Source organism: Heptranchias perlo, chromosome 6 (genome assembly GCF_035084215.1).
Source record: "Heptranchias perlo isolate sHepPer1 chromosome 6, sHepPer1.hap1, whole genome shotgun sequence".
Classification (NCBI taxonomy): domain Eukaryota; kingdom Metazoa; phylum Chordata; class Chondrichthyes; order Hexanchiformes; family Hexanchidae; genus Heptranchias; species Heptranchias perlo.
Genome location: NC_090330.1, coordinates 63,249,697 through 63,272,160, shown reverse-complemented (window position 1 = coordinate 63,272,160; position 22,464 = coordinate 63,249,697). Strand labels below are relative to the sequence as shown.

The window sequence follows — 22,464 nt, the reverse complement described above, 5'->3', positions numbered from 1 at the left end:
TTGTACTTTTTAAAAACTATCTATTATAGGTGGCTGTTGCAGAACTACCCCAGCTGATATAGCAGAGCTACGAGATACTCTAAAACTGAATGTCACATAAATGAGCTTCAAGTATTGGCAAGAGGAATGTGAATGCTGTTAACTTTCATTGCAATTATCGACTATTAGTCTCTATTAAATACTGTACATACCATTAGCCTGTTAAATGAAATTAAACAGATTGGTTGCTTGGTGAATTTGTAAAATTCTTAATTATTCAAATGTACTGTTTGTTTAGCTTCATGATCTAATCTCCAAATGGGAGAAAGTACACATTGGCTGTTCAAAAATTTTACTTTGGAATATCCCAAAATGACTACTTCCCATACTGTGTAGATACCCATTTTGATCAGCAGATAGGCTGCCTCATCTTTGATGTATATTATGGTGGCTAGGTTACTGTAAAACAACCTAATTACATGGTAATTTTCTTGCTTTATTTGAGCATCAGTAAGTAGCTCCATGGAAATTTATTATGAAATATTAATGTTTTGAATTGTTGCAAGAGAAGCTTTATTGCAACATTGAGTGATTGAGGAGAACAATTTTAAATTTTATGCTTGTTTAAAAACTGCTGGCTCTGTGCAAATTAGGTACCCTTGCACTGACGATGTGCCGAATGAACTCTTTGTGCTGTAACATACTATGATAAGGCAAACTCCAGCTACTGCAATTAGATCCCAAGAATTTTCATAGCCAGAATGTTAGTAGGCTATTCTAATGTGCAGGGCATCACAGCCTAGCACACGTGAAGAATGGCCACATGCGGGTGGTTATAACATGAGTTTGGATGAGGAGGCCTATTTGATCTCATCTTTCCACAATACCAATCCTACCATTTTCCCGTTATAGCAGCAAGCTGTTTCTTAAATTACTTAAATGTTCTGACCTTAGTCATCCTTTCTGGCAACCTGTTTCAGAGTAAAGAAATATTTTCTCCCTTCTGTCATAAATTTGCCCTTCACACTCTTGTCCTACTGCCTTACTCTAGCTAAGAGTATTGTTACGGTTTTACTTTTTCTGACCCATTAAGTATCTTATGTAAGTCCTGTTTTATCAAATAATTCCTCATAGCTCTTCATTCTGACATTCACTTATGAAGCTGACCATTGCTGAAGTAGGTTCAACCTCATTGCTCTTTCCTACTTCATCCTTAGGGTTAGTGACCAGAGCACCGTACAACTTTTATTGGGTCCTCTGGGGATTTGAACGTAACTGATTTGGCAATACAATCTGGATCCTGTTTGCTTCGTTTATTGCAACTTTACATTATTCAGACATGAAAGGTACTGTATAAATGCAAGTTAGAGTGAGCTGCACTGCTGTCAAAAGGTATTGAGTGTTCTGATAACAGTGGCCAATCTGAATTGCATCCTGGCACAGGAAATAAAATTGTATTCCTGGTTTGATTAAAATAAAAATGAATTTTCATTAATTGTTTTTGTCCAATTTTCATCAACAACCACATTAACAGGTTGCACCTTTTGGTAGGGCTTAAACCTGTGCCAGGTGATACTGATGGTCCTGTAACATACTAGTTAAAACAGCGCTAATTTGACCTCACCCCACTTCAAATGACTACCACTCTGGCAGAAAACTTCTGATCTGAAAGAATCTTTTGCCACACACTACTGTTCCATCTCTGGCCAATCTTACAAAGATCATGCTAGATATAAACTGTAAGGCTTCCATTTGGAGCAACTGTCATTTTTATCTTGTATTATCATTTAGAAATCCCTGGCTGGGTTGTAATTTAGGATACCTGTTCTGACCAGATGTTTTGTCTTGATTGAGTAGAGATTAGTGTGTAGAGATGGTTGAAATGAAGCACTATTACTTGCCTTTTACAGCTTTTGTTTCTCTTTGAATGGAAGCACTCAACCAAATATCAAAGTTCCTCCTACTAGCCACTTATAATGGAATTAAAAATTATATAATGTAGCTGCATTACTGGAACCATTATTCTGCCTCCAGGAAGGGGCTATCTTAAGGATACTATACTATTCTGATCATAAAAAGCTTAAAGGGAATGTATCCTGCAGTATATGAGCGCTTTCATTCACAGGGTGAAAGATCACGTAAGATAGGCAATTTAACTTTCTTGTTTACATGTTCTAATCAGGTGCTTATTTTATTGTAAATATGTTCCTGCTGAATGTTAGTGTTCTCTGCTAATCTAGAATAAAATTCAGCCAGGAGTTTGAGACCCTGCAGATAAATTGAAGAAAAGGTGGGTCATTAGTAAGTGGTTGGAAGAGAAAACCTTAATGGAAATTGTATACTGTAACAATAGAGCAAAATAAAAATCAGCAGTTCAAGGAGAGGAGTGAAATCAAATTGCTGAAAAATTATGGTTTTCCATTAACTTCATACTAGTAGTTAAATAGCCAATCTATAAGGCAGTTTTTCCCACTACATTGAACTGTACTCAATATATTCTCCACACCACTTCTGTGTGACCAATTGTATTTCTTATGTGTGCCCTGCATAGACATCAATTCAACTCCTAAATAAATTGGAAGAGCACTTTATTCATTTTAAAATGTAATCTCTTTTTAAAGAGATGATTCTGTTTTTCTTTACAATGGTTTCTGGAACTCACTCTTACCATTTAAAAAAAACTACTGAAAAATTGAAAAAAAAAACAAGGTCTTGTCTAACAATCCCTCAATGTGCTTCTATTGATTTTAATCCCTACACTTATACAACAGACTGGCCTATGCATTACATAATTATAGCATAGGTTTTAGACTGCACTTTTTGTAACGCCTTTAACATCACTGGAAAAACAATTTGTATACTTTGCTGCTGAGACCAATTTCATTTTTCTTACAAAATTTCTATTGACCACATTTTACAGTTGGAATACCTACTTAAGTTCTGACTCTAAAACATGCCCAAGTCATTTTATGTCCCAACTATCAATCCCACAAGTGCATTCTACTGTACACTTAAATTCATTCAATACTTTCTTCATCAGTCTCACTTTCAGGAGATCCGCCATCTCTGTATTCGTATGGACTTGAAATTTGCTTCCACTCAGATGCTTGCTGAAATCCATCGCTGTTATTCTCGTCATTCATTGATGGTTCATGATCATTTATAATTCTTTCCAGGCCAATGGCAGAGTTACTGGCCTTGCATTCTGATACCGTTGGATGAGTTTCACATCTGAAAGTTCCAATGTTCATCATCCAAGTGCTTAATTTTTGCCAGTTCAGTTTTTGGAAAGCTATTATACAATGCAAGTTTCCACCAACCTAATTAGAGACCAAATCAAACCACAATTAAGGCAATGTTTAGAACAAGCTAAATTTATAGTTTTCACCCTGCAGTGATGCTTGAATTATGATTAATGTTAAAGCATTCACACCAAATTAATCCAGCAGCTCAAATAGTAGCAGTGCTCAGTTCCCAAATGCAAAGTTGCAAATTGCCTAGATGGAGTAAATTTTACTAGTCTTTGTGCAGCACTATAAAGGGCATTGTGTTCCATCTTGTAAGGCAATGCCAACAGGGACATACCAATGTTTCTACTAATGCTAGGCAAGGAAGACTCCTGCTAGAGCAAAATGTGTCGAGGGCAAGTTTCATTGTTTGGTACTCGTGTAAATCTTACACACATGTAAGAGTGTTTTCCATTTATAGTGTAATTTGTTTTATACTCCATTTATTCTCCACACCCAGTCCCCCCCCCAAATGTTGTTTATTTCCACAAATGCTCTTTCATTTGGAAGAACAGGTAAATGGGTCAAGGATTACTCAAAACCAGATGTTAACCCAGATGGTGGATTTGCTGAAATTATGTGTTGGTTTGTCAAAAGCAGGCTTTGCTTAATGCTTTACTCATCAAAGTTATAGTAGTCAATGGTTACTAAATATCTTCATTTGTAAGTAAACAGCTGGATTCCAGCAGCACATTGGAGTTATCCTTGGTCACTCTTGTGCACATCCTTGCAGCATACTCATAGTGACCGAGACTTAACTGATGTGCCAATGGACATTAGACAAAAGAGGATACCTCTATGTTAAAGAGGGAAAAAATGTCACTGAAAACCCTGCTAGATCTATACAGTAGGTTCAAGCTATTATTAGAGAAAGTCCCACAGCTACTAGTCCCACTTAAAAAAAACCTTGGAGCAAGATTTAAACAAACACATTAGGAGATTTTAAAGCTGCCCCTCACCGTTTCCAAGTACTGCAAAATGTGAAAAGTCAACTCATAATCCAAGTGTACCATAACCACCTCTTACAAAGGGTAGGGTAGACACATTTCTGTACCCAGCTCTTCTGGACAGTGATCTTGGAGATCACAAATACCAGTTTCCCAAGACCTAACCCTCTGCCTGCTGGGACCATGCTGTAGTGTGATGCACATTAATAATCTTATGCTGTGAATTATAAGTACAAAACTATTACTTAAGTCAGTTATCATTTACCACACTACAGAAACATTCCCATAAAATTTATGGTGGTGTCCAATATTTTTCTTTGATACCTTTTTGGTTTTTCTGTATTGTATACCCTTCTCAGGATTTCGAATATCAAGGTATTCAGGATTTTGAGTGTTCAGGTCTGTCACTATGTCTGCCCACCTAAAATTAGAAATATAGTCATTGTATTAGTGGATACATAATTATTGCAACCCTAGATAATTTGAAATTAATGCAAGGATACAGATTTTCTTTTCTGTAAGGAAATCAACCTCACTTCAGATTATCATCTCAACACAGCAATTGAAATAGTTTCAGATAAACTGATTAAAGTTTCCAACCACACAATCAACATAAGTTAATGAAGAAGCATATCTACAGCAATAAAATTACATTTAATAAAACAGTCAATGAAATAACTAGATTTATTTAAATTGGATGTCCTATACAGATAATTATACACAGAATTACATATGCAACAGTTCCAGTCTTTTTGGGAGAATTTGGGTATATTTTCTTTAGGAACAAAAAGACTTTATATAGTGCCTTTCATGACCGAAGGACATCCCAAAGCGCTTTACAACTAATGAAGTACTTTAGAAGTATAGTCACTGTTGTAATGTAGGAACTGCAGCAGCCAATTTGCACACAGCAAGATCCCAAAAACAGTAATGTAATAATGACCAGCCAATTTTTTTTTTAATAATGTTGGTTGAAAGCAATTAGCATAGCTGAACAACATGACTAAAGCTCAATAGATATCGTGGAGGTTTGCTTGATTATCTTGGGAGTCGGAGCAATTTTACAAAATATGGGACATTTACTGTGGTTATTCATCTCCCTCAGGAAATTAAGTTGCAGAGAGTTGAAGGAATCTGGAATTAAAATCTAGATCATGAGAAACAATTAAGGATTTGTTCAGTAGAAAGGCTGGCAGGACTGGTCGTAAAAGATGTTGCTGAGACTAGAAACACAACGAACATGACTGTAAATGAAGGCATTGTTTAAAAGGGGCCTTATCAGGATACAGCTGCAGACTCTGCATATTAGTCAGACAGCTTCAAAGCTGTGATGAGACAATGATCTGCAGCCAGCTCCACATGAGTGGATTGGAAAAGGTGAAAGGGCTCTGACCAGTCAAAAGATTTTGTGATAAGAAGAGCAGAGGTGTAAGATTGTATGTTGCCTGGAGAAGGTGTGCACCAAGGATCCGGGATCCTGAAGAAGGGATGCCAGGGAACACCAGTGAAGAAAGTTTCTCCTTCCGCTATGAAGACTGATCACCCTCCACGGTTGAGTCGCATTCCCTGCTTAAAGGTCATATTTGTTTATATCTAGGTTTGGATTATAATAAACTTGAGTAAAGGAACAATCCTATGTTAATGCTTCTCATTTCTCAAATGCTGAACACTGTATACCTGTGGGGAGAAGTATCTGAAAGAACATTTTCTCTTACAGAATTTATAACACTGGAAATTGTACATAGTCTATTTGATCTTTGGGCTCCGTGAGCTTTTCTCAATCTAAAACTCCATAATATAAAAGACCACAAAATAGCCCCCTCCATGAAGTGTGGTGGTGTGAGGTGAGGGGCAGAACAGATAGGATAATTGTTGGAGCAAGTTTTAATCAAAATATTAAATTTTAGGGTATCATGCATCATAATTTCTGAACTGTACATTTGAGCAAAAATTTAAGTTTCCTAAGACTTGAAAAATTATCCAAGTTGTCTAAATTTAGCTACAGCCATAAAAGTTAAATTTGGTACACTGCAATTCCTATTTCTTGTTTTGGTTATTTTCCTAGAGGCAGGTGATGAGGGAAGATCAGTCCTGTTTGAACGTTATTGAAATAGTTTGGACAATAAATATCTGCTCACTGATTCTAGATATCACTGGATTATATGTACAATATAGTCGATATTCCTGCAAAACACTTGACAAAGTTAAGTAAAATTATGCTAGTCAGCCACTATAAGTGAAAAATTACCACTTGAACTTTGTTAATGGCCCCGATATTTCAGGGGAAGTGCAGAGGGTACTGGTGAGGCTGAAAACGGACAAAGAAGCCGGCAAGGCCGGGGACGCAGAGGTCCTGCCGATCTAAATGGTAGGACTTAATTAACATCTTGTAGCTCAGTCTCCTGCCTGGCAGCCAGCCAAATGGACAGGCTGGCTGGTGGGAAGGAGGGAACTCCAGTGACAGGAGGTCGGTCCCCAGCAATAGGGGGAGGGGGGATGTGGAGGTCGGCCAATTTAAATATTAATTAAGTGCCCCACCTTTACATGGAACACTCAGATGCCCCAATGTCTGCTGCTGTAAAAATGGCAGAACCTCCGCACCCCACCCCACACTGTTGTGGGGGGGGGATTAATATTGAGGCCAATGAGTCCAGTTTAATTTTCACAAATTGGAACTTCATCCTTTGTTGTGTGTACAATTTGCATTGCTTTATCCTCAACAGAATTAAACTCGGAAGGGATGAGGGCAGAAATGCGGGAAATGGGACGGACATGATTGAGGGTCCTGTCAACTACAGTGGAGGGGAATCCTTTGTCGAGGAAAAAGCAACACACATCGGAGGACTTTAATTCTCCATTCCACTCTAACCCCGGCCTCTTACACTGTTTCAGTGAAGCTCAGCGGAAGCTCAAGGAACAGCATCTCCTCTTTTGATTAGGCATTTTACAAACTTCTGGACTCAACATTGATTTCAATAACTTCAGATCATAACCACTGCTCCCATTTTTTTGGACAGGTGCAAGTGCTGGTAATGGTTCTGTTGTTTACAGCTCCTCTAGACCCCTCTTTTGTTTCTTGTCCCATTACCACCCTCCTTGCCTTCCACCATCATCCCTTTTGTCATTTAATCACTCCTGTCCTCCACCCTTTCACAGACATTCCCTTTTATTTTTTCCTCCCGTCCCTCCCCCCCCACTTTGCCTGGCTCTTTACTTGCTTAAAAATTGATAAATCTTTAACTTCTTCCAGTTCTGATGAAAGCTCATCAACCTGAAACATTAACTCTGTTTCTTTCTCCACAGATGTTGCCAGACTTACTGAGTATTTCCAGCATTTCCTGTTTTTATTTCAGATTTCCAGCATCCACAGTATTTTTTTGCTTTTGACCTTTATGTTCTGTATGGCTCAGGTACTCATCCTTTGACCCAGCTGAGCCAACAGGGAACCTCTGATTGTAGTCTACTTATATGATGAGCAACATAATATTTAAATGCCAAACTCACTTTTTGCAGTGGATGGCTGGATGTTTCTTACTTGGTTCGCCAATTAAAATCCAAAATTCCATTTCGTCAAGTGGGAGCTTTCCTCTGTTATCAAAGGGTAAAAAACACACACAATACATAATTGGAAACAGAATTTTTTTTTCCCTTTTCTTCTAGGCTAGTAATACAGACTGTTGCCATGCAGTTTAGGAGAAAAAAGTGAAATTAAATATTTTGGAATTAAAAATGGGGAAAGAAAATATATCTTAAATGGTAAGATTTTGAATGGAGTAAAACTGCAGCAATGCATATAGATAAGCGCATAAAAGGCAAACAGAATCCTTTGCTTTAAATCTAGAGTCATAGAATAGAAAGCGAGGAGGTAATCCTGAACTTGTACCACACCCAAGTTAGGCCACCACTGGAATACTACACACAGTTTTGGGCATCCGACTGAAGCAAAGGAAAAGGTGCAGCATAGATTCAGTAGGATTTTACTAGGAATGAGAGGTTATAATTCTGAAGAGAGACTTGAGAAGCTAGAGTTTTTTTTTCCTTATTGCTGATATGGTTAATGAAGGGTCTCCAAGATTTGGTAATAAGGTAAATAATGATGTATTGCCTCAGCAATGGAAACAATCTAAGAGGGCACAAATTTGAGAAAAGCACAAAAAGAATTAAAGGAGTGGGAAAATTTCTTTAGAGGGTGGTTAGAATGTAGAATTCTCTGCCACAAATTGTTACTGAAGCAGAGCCCAGAATTTATTTTAAAGGGAATTAAAAAAGAGGAATATTAAAAGGTATGAGAAGTGAACAGGAGAGTGGCAATAGATTAGGTGGCTCATCTAGAAAAATAAAGCCCGCACGGACTTCATGGGATGAATGGCCTGATTTAGTTCTGTAACGTTCTATGAAGGGAAGTGGATTTACACGACATAGGAATTGAAATATACAGTCATGTCAAAAAGGTGTCTGTCGAGTTCTTCATGTTGATAATGTGGGCTATTCCGGTGAACATCCTGGGCTGTTCCTGTGACATGTGGAAGATGCTTCTATTCTATATGACCGTACAAAAAAGTAACCTAACCTTCTTCCTACAACATCCTCCACATACTACAGGTGCCTAACGTTTTAGTACTGTAGTAGTAGGAGGCTTTCTATACACAAAATACCGACAATTTTGTCCAATTATCTTTTGCTGATTAGTCCATTAATTGAAAACCATGCCTCGTCACAATATTCATGGTACCTATTTAGTTTCCTAAATATTTTAAAACTTGTCTATTTTAGCAGCAATATGTTTCTGATCTGTCTTTTTAAAGCTTTCTATAGACATTTACTTTTAGAGAAGCATACTTGCAACTAATGGTTCAATTGAAAAGCCAATATTTAACTTTTTCTTGATAGAATTGCAGTGTTGCTGTGCCATTCTAATGATGAAAATTAAATAGAACTAGAGCTTTCTTACAGATAGTCCAACATTGAAACCTATACTTAAACATCAGAGTTGATAAGCTATCCAGGGAAGAAGCAGTGCAGTTATAGAGTTATACATACTCACCGAAATGCTTTGGATGCCTTTAAAGGGGTAGCCTCAAATCCAATAGGACAGAAGTAATGATTCTGGCAGTGGTAGATAAAAGCCATAGACTCATCCTTCAGTCCTCGAGTTAACTTCATTAAAGCCCCTTCAGCTGCAACATAAATATAAATCAGAATCCAACTATATTACAACCATGATTCATATTCATTATGCCACAAATTGAGCATTTATCATTATGCTTTAACAATGATTTTATCACATTCTTTAAAATTGGTCATAGCCAAAATATGAGATTGCCAGGTCAGCTGGGATGATGAAAAGGGCACTACAGTTTTCCGCTGGCTTGCGGAAGAAGAGGCAAAACAAAAAATCCTCTGAAGTTCCCACTCCTGACCCCCAACAAAGAATCCTGTTGGAAGTGCACTTTTGTGAATGTTTGCTGAGAACAAGATCAGGCTTGGCTGTGATGTCCCCCAACACTCTTGTCAAAGCTCACACATGAATAATCGGCAGTTAGGCAAGACACATGGAAGTGTACCCAGCAGAAGTCAACACATTCAGGAGAGGAGAAATTGGTAAAGAGAAAGTGTGACTAGTGTTGACAGCCCCTAGATGGCAGGAGTCTACAGCACAAAATTGCTTACAATTCACAATCACTGACTGGTAGTTTGACTCTGAGGGCACAAAGACAGCTGGTGTTGAAAACAGCATGCTGATACAGTGGTGAATTGCCTTCTGTGCAGTGTTAGCAAGGTAAATTACAGGAACAATATAGAATAAATATAAATTCACATCAAACTTGTTAGACTATGCAGCTGTGCTAAAAGTGTAACAAATGTCAAAAGAATTGTTTTTACGCAATATGTGTATCATGAAATACATTTAGTATGTAATCACACATGTACAAATTATAAGTCTGTATCAGGGACTTTTACAGGGGATAGCCAGACGCTCAGTGTGTTAAATTGTGTTAAGCTGGGGAGATGTGTATTCTAAAGACACAGCTCACTCTTTGACACGACTGGGAAAGGGCGGGCCGCCTTCTCCCACAGAGATAAGAGGTCATCCATATTGATGAGATTAAGTGCATGGCCATTGTCCTGAGCAAGGTAGCATCGATACCCATCTCCTCTTGAAGAGGTTAAATGTCTTGTCATTGTATCAGCAAGTCGATGATGTCAGGTCTGGTGCCACCTAGTCGGGTTCCCCTTTGTCAAGCTGATGGACTATGTCTGGCCTCGCTATCTGTGCTGAGGATGTTTAGTCATCTCTTTATAGGACTTCCTGTTAAACAGTGTATAAAGGCACAGCTCAACCAAAGATTCAGCAGACTAGATTTTGTTAAGGTGGATGTGCTGGCAGGAGCCCAACGCCCGTGTCAGGAGAAGGAAAGAAATCTGCAGAAGGCGGGATCCAAGAGGGTGGGGGGCTGCGAGGACCGTGAGAGGTTAAGGTGCGAGCTCTACCCAGAGTAGAAGCGGGTAATATATCTCCAGTTTCCATGCTGTAAACTGCTGCTTAAATTAAACTGTTTTTCATAATAAAGTACGTGCCACCATAACCAATTGGGGTCAACTCGAATCTTTTGGAACCGGGAAGTGAGTAGCGGAGCAGGGGCTCCCTAAGGGTCACGTAGACAGTCTATATAATACACACCCAATAAACCCAATACATGCCTCACCTCAGACTGTGTTACACTTCACACAGGGTAGAAAAAGCGAAAAACATTCCATTTGCCAGATCACTATCCCTTGCTTTGATGAAAGATTGTCTCCAATTTTAAAAAGTAATCAATTTTCTAGATGTTGCATGACACAAACATACACACATTTTAAAACTTCAAGACAATAACAGACTAATGAATGTTTTAATACAGCAATAATTTGTTTCATGTACCAGTTTCTCCAGCTGTTCTATTTTTCCCATGAGGTTTGTACAGTACATAGGAACAGCCTCTCATATGAAAATGCTCATTGAGTTGCCTGAACCATCTGTGAAAAGACAGAAAGAGGAAAAGTAAGATTTTTTCCCTTTCCCAATTCAAATAAATTGGTTTAATTTTGGTCTAAGGATTTTTAGATTAATGACATTGCAGTAACATCTATTTGGAACCAGATGGACCATAGTGTTCTTTTCTCATCTTGTTCGGGGCATTTTCCAACAACATCGTAAGTCAAGATTTTTGAAATGTGCATTTTGTGGGTCTGACAATATTTCTTCACTAATTACAATTATTCTGAAAGAGCATTTATTAAATAAGGAGATTCCTCAGAATAACTAAAAATATTTGCATTTACACTTTGCTTTATCACAGCTCTGAGAAACATCTCAAATTACTCTTGAAGTACAGTCATTCTTTTTATGTAAGCAAGTGCTGCAGCCAATTTGTGCACAGCAAGATCACACCATCACTAATGAAATGAATGACCAGTTAAGGTATTTTTGAAGATGTTAGCTGAGAGATGAATATACTACACTTAATTCTTATAACTAAGAATTTATTTTAATATTCAATTCCCCAAATTACCCAATTAAGTAACTAAATTTGTCACCTGTAAACATACTACAAAGTAATGCCTCTTTATCTCATGTCCTTAACCAATCTTCCCACTTCTCCTCAATAGTACATATACCAAATCTTGGAGGAAACAGAAATGTGACAAGTTCTCCAAAGGAAGGGAAGAATGTTCATCAGTTCAAGTTTGTTTCATTGTAAAACAACTCTCCAAAAATGGTTTCCACAGCTGCTGAAATTTAGATTAGCTAAATATCCAACCACCTTTAAAAATTCTGCTGTTCACAGCACCCCATCTAACAAAGATATTTACCTACAGCCTTATAAAACATACATGCACAAACATAACAATGAAAATCCTGGTTGCAGCATGAAAAAAGAAACCACCTAACACTCTTGTGCACCTAATAACATGATACACTTTACTTTCCTAAATTGCAATGCTTACCTCATCTGACCGTATAGCAGTGCAAACTAAGGATACACAAATTTGATAGTAGTAAGAGACAGGGAAATGAGTGGCAGAATTTGTGGTAATGGAGGATTATAAGCCTGTGTAGCAAAAATTGAGTGTTGACATTTAACAACTATCTAAGAATGCATAGTATAGACTTGCTCTTCTGGTGACTTCGCTCTCATGCTTGTCACAGGAAATTTACTTTTAAAAAAAAACAGCATGCTGAATGCAAGAAAAGTTGATTGATGATGAAACACATTCTGGCAATGACATAATAGATTTTTTAAAAAATTAAATCTGCTGCAAACAGCGAATTTGGTTGTTAAATTGTGACTTTTCAGATGGTAGAATCAACAATTTGCACTTACACAGCACCTTTAAGGTAGATTATGTCTGAAGGCGCTTTACAGGGGGGTAAAAAATTAAATAGATAAAAGGGGATATAGGAAAGAATGCTGAGCTGTGGTAGGAGAATTGGGGAAGGAGACTGATAGCTTTGTTGCAATCTGGGTAAGGTGAAAGACAGGAGTCTGGCAAGGATCACATTGAGGAAATAGAATCGAACGGTTACAAAAATGGGGATAAGGATTTCAGTGATAGTGGAAGTGATGTAAGAGTGGAATCAAGCAGTGTTGTGGAGATGGAAGTAAGCAGTCTTGGTGATGTAGACTCTAGAGCTTGAAGTTCAGCTGTGGGTCAAATAGAATGCCAATGTCTTGGATGCCTGAGAAGGGAAATAGAGCAGTGGCAAGGCAGCAATGGGAATTGAAAACAATTGCTTCAATCTTCTTGATGTTTAGTTAGAGGAAGTTTTGACTCATCCCTGACTTGACTTCAGACATAGGAACAGGAGTAGGCCATTCAGCCCCTCGAGTCTGTTTTGCCATTCAATTAGATCATGGCTGATCTGTACCTCAACTCCGTTTACCCGCCTTCGCTCCAAATTCCTTGGTACCCTTACCCAACAAAAAAAATCTATTGATCTCAGTCTTGAAAATTTCAATTGTCCCATCATCCAAACCTTTTGGGGATGAGAGTTCCAGATTTCTACTATCTTTTGTGTGAAGAAGTGCTTCCTGATTTCACTCCAGAATAGCCTGTCTCTAATTTTAAGATTATGCCTCCTTGTTCTGGATTCTCCCACCAGGGGAAATAATTTCTCTGATCTACCCTATCAAATCTTATCATTTTAAACACCTTGATTACTTCACCCTTCAGACATGCAGTCTCACAGCACAGAAGTGGTTGTGGCAATTTGTTTGTAGCAGTAGATCAAAAAAAAACATTTCCAATAAAAAGTCAATTTTAAAAAAATGCTACTTGGGGCCAAAATCACACTGACATGTTAAGTCACGTAAATCACAGGAATTATCACAGGTGTCATACTGTGGCAAATCACTAGCTTTACTCATGATCTAGGATACCTTGATGTACAATAAGTTTCTAAAGAGAAAATTTTAGAGCCAACTCTTAATTTCTTTTAACTTTGTTTCCCAAATACGGAAATCTCCCAGCACGGCATCATATGAATCCTAGGACAGTATTATTCTGTAGAGATGATATCACAACACCAGTTTTCAACCAATGCAATTTCAGCTCTACTTTTAAATGTCATGAGCTCCCCAGTGAGTTTATCTGGCAGGTCACCAGGTTCAATCCCCAATCTGTGCTGTTAGGTGATCTCAGTCTGCATGATGGTAGGTGCACTACAATTGAACTTAGTACACCCCCGCCCCCACGTTGGAGCTGAGGGTGTGAAACAAAATAAGATCGCCCAAGGATCCTGTTTCTGATCTAATTCAGCAACTCTGTAGGAAGTACTATTGTGCGCACATCAAGCTGAACTGTGATGCCCCTTTGGTTAAGTAACCTACTGACACTGTCACGGCTCACACATGAATAACTACGTGGGTGAGAACCTGAGGGCATTCATAGGAACATAAGAATATAGGAACAGGAGTAGGCCATTCAGCCCCTCGAGCCTGCTCTGCCATTTGATAAGATCATGGCTGATCTGTGATCTAACTCCATATACCTGCCTTTGGCCCATATTCCTTAATACCTTTGATTGCCAAAAATCTATCTATCTTAAACACATCTAAAATTTAGCAATTGAGCTAGTATCAATTGCCGTTTGCGGAAGAGAGTTCCAAATTTCTAACACCCTTTCTGTGTAGAAATGTTTTCTAATCTCACAGTCTAGCTCTAATTTTTAGACTGTGCCCCCTACTCCTAGAATCCCCAACCAGCGGAAATAGTTTCTCTCTATCCACCCTATCTGTTCCCCTTAATATCTTATAAACTTCGATCAGATCACCCCTTAACCTTCTAAACTCCAGAGAATACAACCCCAATTTGTGTAATCTCTCCTCGTAACTTAACCCTTGAAGTCTGGGTATCATTTTTATAAACCTACGCTGCACTCCCTCCAAGTCCAATAATGTCCTTCCGAAGGTGCGGTGCCCAGAACTGCTCACAGTACTCCAGGTGCGGCCTAACCAGGGTTTTGTATAGCTGCAGCATAACTTCTGCTCCCTTGTACTCCAGTCCTCTAGATATAAAGGCCAGCATTCCATTTGCCTTCTTGATTATTTTCTGCACCTGATCATGACACTTCAATGATCTATGTACCTGAACCCCTAAGTCCCTTTGGACATCCACTGTTTTTAACTTTTTACCATTTAGAAAGTACCCTGTTGTTTCCTTTTTTGATCCAAAGTGGATGACCTCACATTTACCTATATTGAATTCCATTTGCCACAGTTTTGCCCATTCACCTAATTTATCAATATCGCTTTGTAATTTTATGTTTTCATCTACACTGCTTACAATGCCACCAATCTTTGTGTCATCGGCAAACTTAGATATGAGACTTTCTATGCCTTCATCTATGTCATTAATAAATAGTGAATAATTGAGGCCCCAAGACAGATCCCTGCGGGACTCCACTAGTCACATCCTGCCAATGTGAGTACCTACCCATTATCCCTACTCTCTGTCGCCTTTCGCTCAGCCAATTTCCTAACCAAGTCCGTACTTTTCCCTCGATTCTATGGGCTTCTATCTTAGCTAACAGTCTCTTATGTGGGACTTTTATCAAATGCCTTCTGGAAGTCCATATAAATAACATCCATTGACATTCCCCTGTCCACTACTTTAGTCACCTCTTCAAAAAATTCAATCAACCTACCTTTCACAAATCCATGCTGGCTCTCTCTGATTAACTGAAAATTCTCGAGGGGTTCAGTCACCCTATCCTTAATAATAGACTCCAGCATTTTCCCCACAACAGATGTTAGGCTAACTGGTCTATAATTCCCTGGTTGCCCTCTCTCTAATTTCCTAAAAAGCGAAGTGACAAGTGCAATTTTGCAATCTAGAGGGACAGTTACTGAATCTAGAGAACTTTGAAAGATTATAGTTAGGGCATCTGGAATGTGCTCACCTACTTCCTTTAAAACCCTGGAATGGAAACCATCTGGTCCTGGGGATTTGTCACTCTTTAGTGCTATTATTTTCTTCATTACTGTTGTTTTACTTATGTTAGTCCCTGTCCCTGATTCAATATTAGTTTTCTTGGGATTTCCGGCATGCTATTCTCTTTTTCTACTGTAAATACTGACGCAAAGTAATTATTCAACATGTCCGCCATTTCCCCATTGTCAATGACAATATCCCCACTTTCAGTTTTTAAGGGGCCAACACTGCTCCTGACCACCCTCTTTTTCCTAATATAACTATAAAAGTTCTTCGTACTGGCTTTGATATCCCTTGCAAGTTTCTTTTCATACTCTCTTTTTGTAGCTCTTACTATCTGTTTTGTGACCCTTTGTTGATCTTTGTATCTTTCCCATTCGCCAGGATCTGTGCCATTTTTTGCCTGCCCTTTCCTTATGTCTTATACTGTCCCTTACCTCTTTAGTTGTCCATGGCTGATTTTTTTGGCAAGTAGAGTTCTTGCCCCTCAGGGGTATAAACCGATTCTGTATCACATTAAATGTTTCTTTAAACATTTCCCCCTGATCGTCAGTCGTTTTACCCATTAACAGATTTGCCCAGTTTACTGTGGACAGTCTCTGTCTCATCCCACTGAAGTCGGCCTTACCCAAGTCTAGAATCTTAGCAGCTGATTCACTTTTTTCCCTTTCAAACACTACCTTGAACTCGATCATGTTATAATCATTATCGGATAGATGTTCAACGCACAGTCAAGCTGTTAACTAAAACTGGTTCATTACTCATTACTAAATCTAGTATGGCTTGCCCCCTTGTTGCCTCTAGGACATACTGCTGTAGAAAACTATCCCGGACACACTTAAGAAATTCACTACCTTTCTGACAGTTGCTCGTCTACTTTTCCCAATCTATGTGAAGGTTAAAGTCCCCCATTAAGACCACTATGCCTTTCTTACACGCTTGTCTAATCTCTGCATTTATACAATCTAGCAATTCAGAGCTGCTGCCAGGGGTCCTATACACAACTCCCACTATAGCCTTACATCCTTTCCTATTTCTCAATTCAACCCATAAGGTCTCTATTGGCTGCTTACCCCTCGTTATATCCTCCTTTATCATTGAAGTGATTTCATCTCTAATCACTAAGGCTGCTCCTCCCCCTCTTCCATTTTCCCCCTCTCTCCTGTAGACCTTATAACCTGGTATATTTAGTTCCCAATCCTGACCATCTGCAGCCATGTCTCAGTAATAGCTATCATGTCATACCCTCCAATTTGAATTTGTGCCTGTAGTTCATTTAATTTATTCCTTATTTAAAATTTATGGATGGTAGGAAGCAAGTATAAAGCTGTAATTTAATACCAGCTTTGCACAAGCACTTTGCTCACATAACATCTAATCTTCTTAATTACATTACAGCCATACGCTACTCCCAACCATCTAGAATTCTATCATTGGTCTTCTCTGAGAACTGGTATCTCTTTATTCATACAATTTTGGTTGCAGCTTCAATTTATTTGACAGTGTTGAAACCTATGAATTCCATCAATGGACCTTTCCCCATCCTGGAGGAAAATGTAATTTGTGTATTACACGTCTTCTAAAAACAAGCCACAATACATTAAAAAAAATGCTAGACATAAAACAAATCTGAAATGGAAAGGATACTAGGACAATCCATACATTACTATACATTGGCCTGAGTAGCTATGTGTATTTACTTGCGGTTTTGCATTTGGCAATTATGAACAACTGTTTCATAATCCTGAATATTGAAGTACGGTAATGTAACTGGAGTTTTCCACCCTTTCAAGTTGATGTGTGGGAATAACAAACAGCCATCAGAGTGGAAATGACTACTGGGGAAAAAAAATGATAAAGCATCATATAATTTTACCCAGGGGGTGGTGGGTGTATGGAATTCGCTGCCCGAATTGGTGGTAGAGGCAAGGACCCTCAACTCTTTTAAAAAGTACCTGGACCTGCACCCCCAGTGCTGTAAGCTGCAGGACTACGGACTGGGTGCTGGAGGGTGGGATTAGAATGGGCACCTGGTTGTTCTTCGAGCCGGTGCGGACACGATGGGCCGAATGGCTCCTTTCTGTGCTGTATTTTTTCTATTGTTCCATTATGTATTAGCAGCACAGTGATCAGTCATAAAGGTATATTTTTAAATTATTAGAACATAAAATTAATATTTTTCATAGATGTTCTGCCAAAGTATAATGCAGCATGACAGCTGGATCACCTTGCAAATAAAAAACCTGGAAATGCCATATGTTATGGCAGATGGGGAGGGAGCAGAACCAGTAAAAAAGATATATTGTGAAACATATTTGTCCTATAGTGCATCGCAAGCATTTTCTTGCTATAATATTAATGTAATAAATTTCTGATCCGCTTTCTATGGTTTACCTCATTAGTGTTGCATTTCCCGTGAAGGGACCAAATCTGATGTCTTCATAGGGCTGGCGGAAACCCAAGATATGTAAAGCTTCCTCCTGGGTAATTGGTGGAAGACTGTGGAAAACATCACAATAAATCTTTACATTATCTTAAACAACAACTTGCATAACACTTGTTTTAGAGATCAGAATTGCCTATTCTTTTGGAATGTGATGTTTTTAATCCAGCAATAAATTAGACTTTATTTCTATTTTAAAAAACAACAGAAAGTAACTATGCCTTGGGATATTGGCTTTGACTATTCTCAAAATATGATAATTAGCAGGAATCCTAATAAAACTTCCTTTTTAAGAACATCTACATTTGGTCCATAATCTGGTTTCAATTTTATAAAATCTTAATTTGTGACATTGGAATGAAACAGGAAATAAAATCAACAGCACCTTTTTTTAAAAATGTATTTCATCTGTACGTTTTGGGATTATTTTCGAATTGAAGTGTTTAGTTTTTATTTTATGTTTTTATTTAAATAATTTTCTCAAAAACATCCATCAAGAATTCTCCAATGTTTAATTTCCTCCGTACAACCATTTTGTTTTTCCTCTGCATCCTGCGCCTTTGAGAATGCCACTCTTGAACTGGCCACTAGGACAGTAAGGGGAAGACAGAGGGGAGGAGAGAAGCGGTATGGGAGGAGGTGAAAGGGGTAGATATTGCATCTTCTGCACTTGCGTGGAAAGGTACCGGGGAAAGGAGCAGGTGTTAGGGGTGATAGAGGAGTTGCCCAAGGAGTCACGAGGAAACGGTCCCTTTCGGAATGCTCAAAGAGGAGGAGAGAGGAAAATGTGTTTGGTGGTTGCACCACATGTCCTTTCACCTGCTCCCATACCACCGTCCAGTGCCCCGAACACTCCTTCCAGGAGACACAGCAATTTACTTGTACTTCTTCCAACCTAGTATACTGTATTTGCTATTCACAATGTGGTCTCCTTTACATCGAGGAGAACAAATGCAGATTGTGGGATTGCTTTACTGAACTGTTCTGTTCGCAAGTGTGACCCTGAGCTGCCACCTTAATTCTCCATCCCACTCTGACTTCTGTCCTTGGCCTCCGACACAATTCCAATAAAGCTCACACAAGCTCAAGGAACAGCACCTTACCTTACAGCCCTCTGGCCTTAACACTGACTAACAACTTTAGAACATTATCACAGTTCCCATTTCCTCTGAGATAGCAGGTGCTGGTAATGTAGCATGGGTGCATCAGCTCTTCCGGGAATGGAGGTGGTTGTGGGCTGCTGCTTGTGATGGGAATTCCGTATGGTGGCAGGGACGTCTGCACCCCTGGTGTCACCTACCTTTTTCTTCCACTATACTCCAGTGCCACTGGAATCTTATCTGCTTTACCAGATTTTCCATGATTCCTGCTTCCTCTGCTATTCTGCTGTAACCATTTACACAGCGTCTGGGACTCGGATACATCTTTTATTTCTCTAATTTCTCATTATTGTCTCCTTTTGTCACACCATAATCACTTCCATCTCCTTTCCCTGGCTGTTCCTCTTTATAAGGACAGGCAAAAAGGAAAAGGAGGTGGGGGGCGTTGTTTGTAAAGGATGACATCAGAGCAATAGTGAGAAAGGATATTGGCTCAGAAAATCAAGATGTAGAATCAGTCTGGGTGGAGTTAAGAAGAACTAAGGGGCAGGAAACACTGGTGGGAGTTGTCCAAAGGCCTCCAAACAGTAGTGGTAATGTAGGGGATGGGATCAAACAGGAATTTAGAGATGCATGTAACAAGTGTACTACAGTAATCATGGGTGACTTTAATCTATATATAGACTGGCCAAACCGAATTAGCAATAATACTGTGGAGGATGAATTCCTGGAGTGCGTACGAGATGGTTTTTTAGACCAGTACGTTGAGGAGCCAACCAGGGAACAGGCTATCCTAGATTGGGTATTGTGCAATGAGAAAGGGTTAATTAATAATCTGGTTGTGCGGGGTCCTTTAGGGAAGAGTGACCATAACATGATAGAATTCTTCATTAAGCTGGAAAGTGAAGTAGTCCAATCCGAAACTAGGATCCCAAATCTAAACAAAGGAAACTACGAAGGTATGAGGAATGAGTTGGCTATGATAGATTGGGAAGCTTCATTAAAAGGCATGATAGTGGATAGACAATGGCTAACATTTAAGGAATGAATGCATGAATTGCAACAGTTATACATTCCTTTCTGGTGCAAAAACACAAAAGGAAAAGGGGCCCAACCATGGCTAACAAAAGAAAGTAAGGGTAGTATTAGATCCAAAGAGAAGTCATATAAAGTTGCCAGAAAAAGTAGCAAGCCTGAGGATTGGGAGCAGTTTAGAATTCTGCTAAATAGGACCAAGAGATTGATTAAGAGGGGAAAAAGAGAGTATGAGAGTAAACTTGCAAGGAACATAAAAGTGGACTGTAAAAGCTTCTACAAATATATAAAAAGAAAAAGATTAGTAAAGACAAATGTAGGTCCCTTACAGTCAGAAACAGGAGAATTTATAATGGGGGACAAGGAAATGGCAGAGCAATTAAACAAATACTTTGGTTCTGTCTTCACGGAAGAGGACACAAATAGTTCCCTAGCATTTCGGGGAAGTTAAGGGACTAGTGAAAAGGAGGAATTAAAGGAAATTAGTATTAGTAAAAAAAAGTGCTGGAGAAATTAATGGGACTGAAAGCCAATAAGTCCCCAGGGCCTGATAATCTGCATCCCAGCATACTAAAAGAGGTAGCCATTGAAATAGTGGATGCATTAGTTGTCATTTTCCAAAATTCTATAGATTATGGAACAGTTCCTGCAGATTGGAGGGTGGCAAATGTAACCCCACTATTTAAAAAAGGATGGAGAGAACTACAGACCGGTTAGCCTAACATCAGTAGTAGGGAAAATGCTAGAGTCTATTATAAAGAATGTGATAACAGAACACTTAGAAAATATCAATGGGATTAGACAAAGTCAACACGGATTTAGGAAAGGGAAATGGTGTTTGACAAACCTACTGGAATTTTTTGAGGATGTAACCGATAGACTAGATAAGGGAGAACCAGTAGATGTGGTTTATTTGGATTTTCAGAAGGCTATGGAAAAAGTCCCACATAAGAAGTTAGTGTGCAAAATTAAAGCACATGGGATTGGGGGTAATATACTGGCATGGATTGAAAATTGGTTAACAGACAGGAAACAGAGAGTAGGAATAAATGGGTCTTTTTCGGGATGGCAGGCAGTGACTAGTGTGGTACCACAGGGATTAATGCTTGGGCTCCGGCTATTCACAATACATATCAATGATTTGGATGAGGGAACCAAATGTAATATTTCCAAGTTTGCTGACGACACAAAACTAGGTGGGATCGTGAGTTGTGAGGAGAATGCAAAGAGGCTTCAAGGTGATTTAGACAAGTTGAGTGAGTGGGCAAATACATGGCAGATGCAGTATAATGTGGATAAATGTGAAGTTATCCACTTCGGAAGGAAAAACAGTATTATTTAAATGGTGATAGATTGGGGAATGTTGATGTACAAAGGGACCTGGGTGTCCTTGTACACCAGTCACTGAAAGCAAACATGCAGGTGCAGCATGCAGTTAGGAAGGCAAATGGTATGTTGGTCTTTACTGCAAGAGGATTTGAGTACAGGAGCAAGGATATCTTACTGCAGTTATACAGGGTCTTGGTGAGACCACACCTGGAGTATTGTGTGCAGTTTTGGTCTCCTTACCCAAGAAAGGTAGACTTGCCATAGAGGGAGTGCAGCGAAGGTTCACCAGACTGATTCCTGGGATGGCAGGACTGTCGTATGAGGAGAGATTGGGTCGACTCGGCCTGTATTCACTCAAGTTTAGAAGAATGAGAGGGGATTCATTGAAACATATAAAATTCTGACAGGGCTAGACAGACTGGATACAGGGAGGATGTTTCCCCTGGCTGGGGGGGGGTCCAGAATGAGGGGTCACAGTCTCAGGATAAGGAGTAGGACATTTAGGAATGAGGTGAGGAGAAATTTCTTCACACAGAGGGTGGTGAACCTGTGGAATTCTTGAGCACAGAAGGCCGTGGAGGCCAAGTCACTAAATATATTGAAGAAGGAGCTGGATAGTTTTCTAGACACAAAAGGCATCAATGGGTACGGGGAGAGAGTGGGATTATGGTATTGAGATAGAGGATCAGCCATGATCATATTGAATGGCACAGCAGGCTCGAAGGGCCGAATGGCCTACTCCTGCTCCTATTTTCTATGTTTCTATAAGCTGTTCATCTGTAACATCTCCCAGTTCTGAAGAAAGGTCAGCAATCTGAATGTTAACCCTACTTTTCTCTCTCCACAGATGCTGCCCGACCTGCTGAATG

General features: G+C 39.1%; 2 protein-coding genes across 4 annotated transcripts in view; one reads left to right on the top strand and one right to left on the bottom strand.

Moving 5' to 3' along the window:
- The window catches only part of zgc:172121 (uncharacterized protein LOC337599 homolog), a 37,449-nt gene extending 35,975 nt beyond the window's left edge, over positions 1-1,474 (top strand). For all 3 annotated transcript variants that reach the window (XR_010963283.1, XM_067986414.1, XM_067986416.1), the window contains exon 8: positions 30-1,474. Coding sequence is in view for 2 of the 3 variants with exons in the window: in XM_067986414.1 (XP_067842515.1) it covers positions 30-100 (71 nt within the window). In the remaining variant the exon portion in view is untranslated. The remainder of the gene's footprint in view (positions 1-29) is intronic.
- Positions 1-22,464, bottom strand: part of ercc5 (excision repair cross-complementation group 5) — a 149,214-nt gene that overhangs the window by 92,638 nt on the left and 34,112 nt on the right. The window contains exons 5-10 of the mRNA XM_067986704.1: positions 18,083-18,187; positions 11,136-11,230; positions 9,258-9,390; positions 7,718-7,801; positions 4,538-4,634; positions 3,002-3,299 (exon numbers count right to left, since the gene is read on the bottom strand). Coding sequence (XP_067842805.1) covers positions 3,002-3,299; positions 4,538-4,634; positions 7,718-7,801; positions 9,258-9,390; positions 11,136-11,230; positions 18,083-18,187 — 812 coding nt within the window. The remainder of the gene's footprint in view (positions 1-3,001; positions 3,300-4,537; positions 4,635-7,717; positions 7,802-9,257; positions 9,391-11,135; positions 11,231-18,082; positions 18,188-22,464) is intronic.